Source organism: Macrotis lagotis, chromosome 1 (assembly GCF_037893015.1).
Source record: "Macrotis lagotis isolate mMagLag1 chromosome 1, bilby.v1.9.chrom.fasta, whole genome shotgun sequence".
Lineage (NCBI taxonomy): Eukaryota > Metazoa > Chordata > Mammalia > Peramelemorphia > Peramelidae > Macrotis > Macrotis lagotis.
The window spans coordinates 479825615-479834749 of record NC_133658.1 but is presented as its reverse complement, the minus strand read 5'-3'; the positions used below and the strand labels follow the sequence as shown (position 1 = coordinate 479834749).

General features: G+C 36.2%; 2 protein-coding genes across 8 annotated transcripts in view; one reads left to right on the top strand and one right to left on the bottom strand.

The window, feature by feature from the left end:
• SLC9A7 (solute carrier family 9 member A7) overlaps window positions 1–9135 on the bottom strand; it is a 203715-nt gene that overhangs the window by 15900 nt on the left and 178680 nt on the right. The window contains exons 15-16 of the mRNA XM_074213704.1: window positions 8967–9049; window positions 430–535 (exon numbers count right to left, since the gene is read on the bottom strand). Coding sequence (XP_074069805.1) covers window positions 430–535; window positions 8967–9049 — 189 coding nt within the window. The remainder of the gene's footprint in view (window positions 1–429; window positions 536–8966; window positions 9050–9135) is intronic.
• Window positions 1–9135, top strand: part of CHST7 (carbohydrate sulfotransferase 7) — a 70041-nt gene that overhangs the window by 34219 nt on the left and 26687 nt on the right. For 4 of the 7 annotated variants that reach the window (XR_012473966.1, XR_012473967.1, XR_012473965.1 and 1 more), the window contains exon 2: window positions 6483–6692. The exons of the other annotated variants lie outside the window; for them this stretch is intronic. Coding sequence is in view for 1 of the 4 variants with exons in the window: in XM_074213699.1 (XP_074069800.1) it covers window positions 6483–6675 (193 nt within the window). In the remaining 3 variants the exon portion in view is untranslated. The remainder of the gene's footprint in view (window positions 1–6482; window positions 6693–9135) is intronic. 7 annotated transcript variants of the gene reach the window in all.

Sequence of the window (9135 nt, the reverse complement as noted above, 5' to 3'; positions counted from 1 at the left end):
GTTGTGTCCATCTCTTCATGACTCCATTTGGGGTTTTCTCGGCATTCCTTTTGCCAGTTCATTTTACAGATGAGGAAACTGAGGCAAACAAGGAAAAGTGACTTGCTCAGAATCACACAGCTATAGTATGTGAGGCTAGATGTGAACTAAGGTAGCGGAGTCTTTCTGACTCCAGGTCTGGCACTCTATCTAGTTGCCACATTATGAGTAGAACCTGCTTTAAAACAGGGAAGAAGACGACTGAGGGAGGTGACAATGTGGAACAGAGTACCATGACAATGTTATATGACTGCTATGAGAAAAATGCAAACTGACAAAGACCTTCATCGCATTTCAGAGAAACTGGCACAAAATGTACTCAAAGAAAGATTTTTTTCTCCCCTGAGAATAGATGTCTAATTCTAATGCATTGTACTTCATTGTACTTACTTCATATACCTGTGGGCTGGTCAGGCATCGAGCTAGCAGGCCACACCATGCTGGGAGGGTTGTAGTTAATGGTGGTCCACTGTGAGTGAGAATAGGTTTCAAGTAACTTTTTAAAAAGGTGAAATCAAGGAAAAAAATAGTTTGGAGAAAACACACACACACATAAAACAAAACCCAGTAATGGTTCTTTTATATGACATCCCATCAACCCTAAATCTTTATTACCTACTACTTAGCCACTTTATCAGTATCATACTTGACATTCATTACAGTGACTTTAAATATTTCCTGAATCAACGAAGAATTGGATTCATTTCAGTGGAATATAAAAAACCCCAAACTTTTAGATTCTCACCTTAATCACCAAAGAAACAAAAACCATTTCTATTTCTATTCATAGAGAATAAAGAGGTTTCTTTATGAAATTATGATTCTCCATTTCATACTGCTTTCTAAAAATATTCTACGTGTCATTTTCAAAATTGTCTTGTCTATGCTTTCTTTTTTTCAGAAGAGTTTAGGTGCAAAATGTCTTTAACTATGTTAGAATTTTTTGAAAATCTAATCTATAGAACATATGGGAACCTTCAGATAACCAAGGCATTTGAAACATGAGGAATCCTTCCACTAGTTGTGATATGTTAGAATTTACTTTTATACCAACACTCCAGCCCTCATCATTGCAGGCAGTACAAAAAGCAGCAGGAAAGAAAACCGTGACTTTACTGTCACTTACCATCATTGGACTTAAATTGTTTTATCTGTAAAACGACAGTTTTAGATTAGATGGTCTCAATTTAACAGTGCTATCCCAGCTCATTTCTAGTTCTCTTACAAATTGCCAGGTTATGTGATCTGGGGCAAATCATCTAACCAGTGGGCATGTGAAGATGGAGAACAAATTAGAGTACTTAAGGCAATTTAGTTCCTTTTCATTCATAACAATGCATTGTCATAATATGCAGCATTTTGTAATAAATTCTATTTGGAAGGCACTCAGGTAGCTATCATATAATGTTGGCAGCCAGAAAGGATCTTAGGAGATTAACCCAACTACTCTCATTTTAAAGCTTATTTTAAGTTATGCTTAACTTTATTAACTTCATATGGGACAGCTAGGTGGTATAGTCGATAGAGAACTGGCTCTGGAGTCAGGAGGACGTGAATTCAAATCTGACCATAGACACTTAATAATATTAACTTTATTTTTAAAGAACTAAAATTGAGACTACAACCCATTTCTCTGTAGCTCTACAGTTCACTGAGTTAGACTATCTTACAAGTCTTCAATAAGATATGTTTTTTTCCCCTAAATTAAAGGGAATAGTCCTTGAACTTTGTTCAAACTCCACAATTCGTTCTCTGGATACAGATGGTATTCTCCATTGCAGACAGCCCAAAATTGTCCCTGGTTGTTGCACGGATGGAACAAGCAAGTCTATCAAGGTTGAACATCACCCCCATGTTGCTGATAGGGTGTACAGTGTTCACTCAGCATCAGTTCATGCAAATCCCTCTAGGCTTCCCTGAATTCCCATCCCTCCTGGTTTCTAATAGAACAATAGTGTTCCATGACATACATATACTACAGTTTGCTAAACGATTCCCCAATTGAAGGACATTTACTTGATTTCCAATTCTTTGCCACCACAAACAGGGCTGCTATGAATATTTTGGTACAAGTGATGTTTTTACCTTTTTTCATGATCTCTCTTCAAGGTATTGACCTAGTAGTGGTATTGCTGGGTCAAAGGGTATGCTCATTTTTGTTGCCCTTTGGGTGTAGTTCCAAATTTCTCTCCAGAAAGGTTGGATGAGTTCACAGCTCCACCAACAGTGTAATAGTGTCCCAGATTTCCCACAACCCTTCCAACAATGATCATTATCCTTTCTGGTCAAATTGGCCTGTCTGAGAGGTGTGAGGTGGTACCTCAGAGAAGCTTTAATTTGCATTCCTCAAATCAGTAATGATTTAGAGCAATTTTTCATATGACTGGATTGCTTTGATCTTATCTTACAAGTCTTTTTTATAAGATATCTTACTTTGAATAGCAATGCAAAATTGGACTCAGTGGACATCAGGGCAAGGGCTACATCTGGATTTCTACACATCTTGGCCACTTTTAAGGAACAAGGTCAGAAGTGGAATACAATAACTGTAATTGAGTGTATAGAAAACACAAAACACTATCACAAATATGCTATCATCAACAATGAGTGTAATTTTGTTAAAAGTGCTGGGCTCAATTTTGCGTTCCAAAGTGAAAGAGGTGGAGAACTTGGATTAGATAAACACAAGGATAATGACTCAAAGAGAAAAGAGGAGCTGGGGAGGAAGAGATACAATTGCAAAAAGGGAAACAGTTTTTGGTTATAAGAAAGAATTATTACAGTGAAGATGGGTACCTTCTAATTCTAATTGGAGAAGGAAAATATAAAATGGACTTGAAATATTCAAGATGATATTTGAATTAGATGATGAAGAACTTCTGGTTTACAAAAGTTTACTAAAGTTTCTTTTAATAATCTTTTTTGTCCTTCATTTTCAAAGACCATGACAAACCCTGAATTGGATTTGAGTGAATGAGTGGATTTCAGTGTCTTAAAAGGTTCTTTTAAGGCATAGATAAAACATTTCTTAAGAATCAAATGAACACATTCTAGTCTGGAATGGTTTAGAGTCATGGGAAAGCCAATGGGAAAGGGGAAAAAATGACACAATTCTACATGTCTTTATATAGTTGAAAAGTCACTTTAAAATTCTTGTTCATAGTATAACTGACTTAAAGACCAAAGGAACCTCTTCCACCCTCCTAAGAGGCTATTTGACCCGTTTCAGTGAAGCCACTCAAACGCATGCTTATCTAGTTTTTTTTTTGTTTTTTGTTTTTTTAAAAGCATCTTGTGGGATGAAGGTCCTGTGAGCTCCCACATTCAAGTAAATAATGCATCTTAATATTTACCTAAATGTTCTTGTTACAACCAGAATCCATTCTTTCTTGCTTTATTTTCTAGAAAAAAGGCAGGGGGTGGGGAATGGTGTAGCCCAGAAGTACAATCTTGCAATCAAGAACTTTAAGATTCAAATTCTACCTCTGACACATTGCAACTGGGGAAACTTCTCAGAGTATCAAACAATTCTAAAGATTATAGGTTACAGGCAAGCTACTGATATGGAATTCAGTGGAATGGGTTTCTACACAGGGTACTTCCCATATAGGTCCAAACAAAATAAAACATGGAACAATTGAAACCTTTTTTGACATCAAGTGACCTCTTGCTTGTTATTAGAATCTTTCAAATTTCTTTTTTTTTTAAAGTTTTTTGCAAGGCAGTGGGGTTAAGTGGCTTGCTCAAGGCCACACAGCTAGGTAATTATTAAGTGTCTGAGGACGGATTTGAACTCGGGTACTCCTGACTCCAGGGCCGGTGCTCTATCCACTGCACCACAAAGTCGCCCTGAATCTTTCATATTTCTTAAGATCTTTATGATCACCTCTTGTCTTTCCTGAAGGATGTTTTCATTGATATATATATATATATCAATGAAAACAAGATCCATATATATAAATTGCTTTCCTCTGAATTCTTCATTTTTCACCTTTTTAAATGTAAAGATTAGACACATCTTATTTACCATATTGAATGACAACTAAAAGAAATTCTGTTCAAATCTATGGTATTTTGTAATACTCACTTCAGCGACACAAGATACCATTGAGAAATGAAGAGTATGCAAAGTCTGGTTACTTTAATTTGCAGCTAAAAAAAAAAAAGAAAAGAAAAAGCCATAAGATCTACCCCCCCCCCCCCGAATGTGCTCTAGATATATTAAGGTTGCCAAACACAATGACAACAGGGATTCTTCCTTACATGGTCAAATTGTCTTAATTCCACTTCCATCTGTCACTTCCAAATTACTGTATCATTTGACTGTCACTTTCACACAATAACTCATATAAGAGGAGAAAGAATCACTACCCTTGGGTTAACCTGCAAAATGACCTATTCTTAATAATGTTCTGTCAAAAAAATAAAAGGATATTTCCCTCTGTCTTAATGTAACCTTTTGCTCTCAGGTTTCATGTCCACTCAAATTCAAAAATGGTAACAGAATCTGAAAATTCAGGTTAGGAAAATTCTACCAGAAACAATTAAAATTCTCATCCATTGTTAGAGTAGAAAAAAAAACAACATTGGTTCTAGAATATGAATGAGATATTGGTTTCAAATGCTGCTTGTCATTTACTGTGTGACACTGGGCAAGTTGATTAATCTCACTGGGCTTCATCCTCATCTGTAAAATAATAAGCCTTGGCTGGACAGCCTCTGATGTCCTGTCTGGGTCTAAAAATCTATGTTCTTAATGATTTTAAGATTCTAAATGGAAAATATGAAGTATGAGCAGAAAGTCTGCACTTTTAAACCTTGTCCATACCAATTTTAAAAGGGCAATTTTTTAGAAGACTTTCAAATTATGCAGGTAGCTCACTGAAGCAAGGGAGAGCCAGAATTCACTTCTACTTCTGGGTAAGTTCTACTTCACTCCCTCTTTGTCCTCATTTTCTAGTATTTTTTTAAACAAGTAAACTATGCTAACCTTTTAAAGGGGGAAGGGGCAGGGATTTACATATGTATCCTTAAAATAGAGGCTTAGCTTGGAGAGTGGTGAAAAGTGGGATAAATTATGTCAGATGCTGCACCTGAGGACTGTTGCCCTCTAAGGGACTGTTTCTATCTGACCTATTTAGGTTTTTCTTGGTAAATATTGCCTTGCCATTTCCTTCTACAGTTCATTTTACAGATGAGGAAAACAGGGTTGAGTGACTTGCTCAGGGTGACCCAGTAAGTGTCTAGGGCCAGATATGAACCTGAGAAGCTATTAGTATAATGTATTTTAATTGAATTTTAAGGCCACAGAAGATTTATTCAATTTTAAACCTCCAATCTGAATTGTTGGTCTTATTTAAGCTTGGATTACAACATGCTGGGAAAAAAGACTTAAAATTTAAAAATTTATGGCAGTAAATTGTCTCTACTTCTGGATCAGAAGTAGAACTAGTAGGAAGAACTCTTGCTGCCTGATCTTCAACAGTGTAGGGATTTCCACAATTCCTAAGTTTTTCTGCACTACGATTTCATGAGTATCTCTGCCATCTTCAGCTTCCTTTTATGTATTGTTGTCTACCATCAGAATGTAATCTACTTGAGGGCAAGAACTATCTTTTGATTATATTTGTATTCTCAGGGCAAGGCATATGGTAAACACTACTTTAATAAATGCTTACTGATTTGATGGTTAGGGCATGGAAAAATTAAATGGGTGGCCCAGGACCACATAATTAGTATGCATTACAAGTGGGATTTGAACAGAGGTCTTCCCTAATTCCAAGATTGACCTGTAGCCATTAACTAAGCTGCTTCTTCTCTTTAGGCTTCTGAATCAAACTCAAACTTTCAAAGACAACATCATTATGATTGAAAAAGATTTTCCTCTCTTCTTGTTTCCTCTCCTAGCTTCACTGAAGGATCTATAGACTGACAGACATAATTAGGGATTTAGGGCTTAGCCACCTCTGATTTTTCAAGAGAGTATTTCTTTTCACGTACAGGTTAAACTCTGAGGTTTCTGATGCTCCATTCTCAGCTTTCTAAATTTTATTACTTCTATTGAACAAAGAAATTCATAACTGACATTTATGATTGGAACTCAGATATTTAAGTTTTCAAAGAGATAAAAGTAAAGTTCTATATTTGACCTTGAAAATCAAATACACAAGTCCAATATGGGGGATATAGAGCTAAGATAAAATATATGAGAAGAGGGTTTGGGGCAGCTAGGTGGAGCAGTGCATAGAGCACCGGCCCTGGAATTAGTTCATATCTAGCCTCAGACACTTAATAATTACCAAGCCATTTAACCCCAAATGCCTTGCAAAAACAAAACAAAACAAAACATGAGAAAGGGGTTTAATGACTGCAAGCTCAATTTGGGTCAACAGTGTGCCAAGATAGCTAAAAAGTTCACGTGACTCTGATTCATTCACAATCAGAATGAAGACCATACCAAGCAACCAGATTGTTGACAGCTCTCTGAAGGGTCAGACAGTTACTGTGAAGGAGCCCAGAGGAATCCTCCATAGGGATTTCAACAATATCAGTGTTAAATTCAATCTCCTTGGAAAGAAGAAGAAAAAAAGGACAAGTGGTGGGGAAATGGAAAAGAACTTGCAATCATATGCATAATCTGCAGCCATGTACAGGTAACAATCAAATGTATTTCTCTATATTTTCATAATAAGATGAGGTCTATGTATGCTCACTTCCCCATCAATGTTGCTATTCAAAAGAGTAGCTCACTTGTCAAAATAAAAAAATTCTTGGGTGAAAAATACATCCAAAGAGCGTGCATGAGACCAGGTATTATTTGTGCAGTTTCTTTAGCCCAAAATTCAAGTTAATACTTGAAGGAAATGACATTGAATTTGCATCACTCTGCTGCCCTATTCAATAGGCCACCACAGACAAAACCAAGGTTAACAGAAAGTTTTTGAATGGTATCTATCTTCTGAAAAAGGCACAGTACAAAAAACTGATGAATAACTTGGAAAAGATGCAAAAGGCCAGGTCCTGAGTAGTCAACACTTATTCAAATGGCAAAATAAAAATAGCTTTTGTCCTTTCAAATCCCGCCCCCCCCCAAATCCATTGCTACCTCAAGACATAAGATTTGTTTTTAAAAATGTGTTTAGCTGGGTCAGTGGTGCAAAGAATTAGGCAAGGTTCTTAAAGACCAAGTCTCAGATGATTTTTGAAATATGGAGATTTCTGTTAAGGAATCTGATCCCAATTGGGATAGAAAGCTAGTGTTCTGATAACAAAAATAATGAAAAAGTATCTCTATGATATCAAAGTAATTTGAGAGAGTGGAGGATTGGTCTACAAGGATCCTCACATGTAACAACAGATGATTTCCACATTCATCTCTGGGAGACCTTCAAGGATAAGTGTTAAGTAGTTTGTGATGTTCCCATTTGTTCTGATTCATCATGTTTCTGTTATGTGAGAGGGAAGAAGGAAGTTATAGGACAACTATATATAAGAGGAAACAACTATATATAAGAGGAAAGTTCTGGTGATTGATCTCAGTAAACTTTTTTTTTTAAGTCTCCTGGGGGAAAAAAAAGTTCATGTGATTTTTTTTTTTAGACTGCATTAACAGAAGGGGAATGTCCAGAATGGGATCTGTTCAGGTCAAATCACTTCAAGGCACCTCATTTTAGGAAAAATAATGATGTGGGAAAATAATGATCAGGAAAGTAAAGAGAATTGAAATCATGCCATATGACAACTAGTTGAAAAACTGATAAAAAGGAAAAAATAGAGAACATGTAGGGATGGGATGAGAACTATACAAGTTATGTTGAAATATATAAAAGGCAATGATGCACATCAATTGGGGAATGACTGATCAAATTGTGTTATAAGAAATGATGAAGTGGCAGATTTCAGGAAGACCTGCAAAGGTTACATGAACTGATGCAAAATAAAGTGAGCAGAACAGGAGCATTATATACAATAACAGCAATACTGTATGATGATCAAGCTTGAATGACTTTGCTCTTCTCATGAATAGAATGATCCAAGACAATTTCAAAGGACTCATGATGAAAAATGCTATCTACCTACAGAGAAAGAACTGAAGGAGTATAAATAGAAACTGATGCATGCATTTTTCACTTTCTGTATTTTTTCACCATGGTTTTTTTCTTCCCTTTGGGTTTTGTTTTTCATCAGGGAGGAGGAATGTGAGGGAAGGGTAGAAAAAATTTGGAACTCAAAAATTAAAAAAAAAATGAATGCTAAAAATTGTCTTTATGTAATTGCAGAAAAATAAAATATTATTAAAAAAAGAAAAGAAAGAGCTAGTTTCCCTAGCTGGCCCTAGGCGGTAGAATTAGAAGTATGAATAAAAGCTACAGAGAAATAGATTTCTGACTTGGTGCACAACCAAGGCTGGGCAGTTATACAGTGGATAGAGCATTGGGCTTGGAATCAGAAAGACTCAGATTCAAATCTAGACTCAGATACTAGTTGTATGACCCTGATAAATCACTTAACCCTGTTTGCCAGTTTCCTCATCTGTAAAATGAACTGGAGAAGGAAATGGTAAACCATTCCAGTATCTCTGCCAAGAAGACCCCAAGCTGGGTCGTGAAGAATGAGATACAACTCACCAGTAGTCTTCAAGAAAAGGCTAAATTACCCCATTATGATAGGAATATTATTTATGGGAATTTTATGGGACTACTGTAATTATTTATGTTCAGGTTGAGTTAAGACAAATTCTGATGTCCCTGTCAAATCAAATTCCATTCTTTAGAATTTATTTATACTGAGCAAGTTTCATCTTTGCCTAGGAGTGGCACTGATTCCTTCTCTACAGAGCATCTCTATAGGTATTCATCAGAACCAGGAGCAAGAAACACTTGAGCACCAACTTCTTAAGTATAGAGGGATCCTGCTTAAAAGGATACTTGTGGTCAAAGCTATACCACAGCCTGAATATCCAGGCACTTTCCTGCTTTGTCCGGTTTCCTCTCACAGCATCTGGACCATCCTGGAAACAAGAAAGAACAGAGAATGTTTAGTTAGTTTCAAAGCAGAATGTGATAATTGGAAGAGATAAACAAATTCTGTTATCTT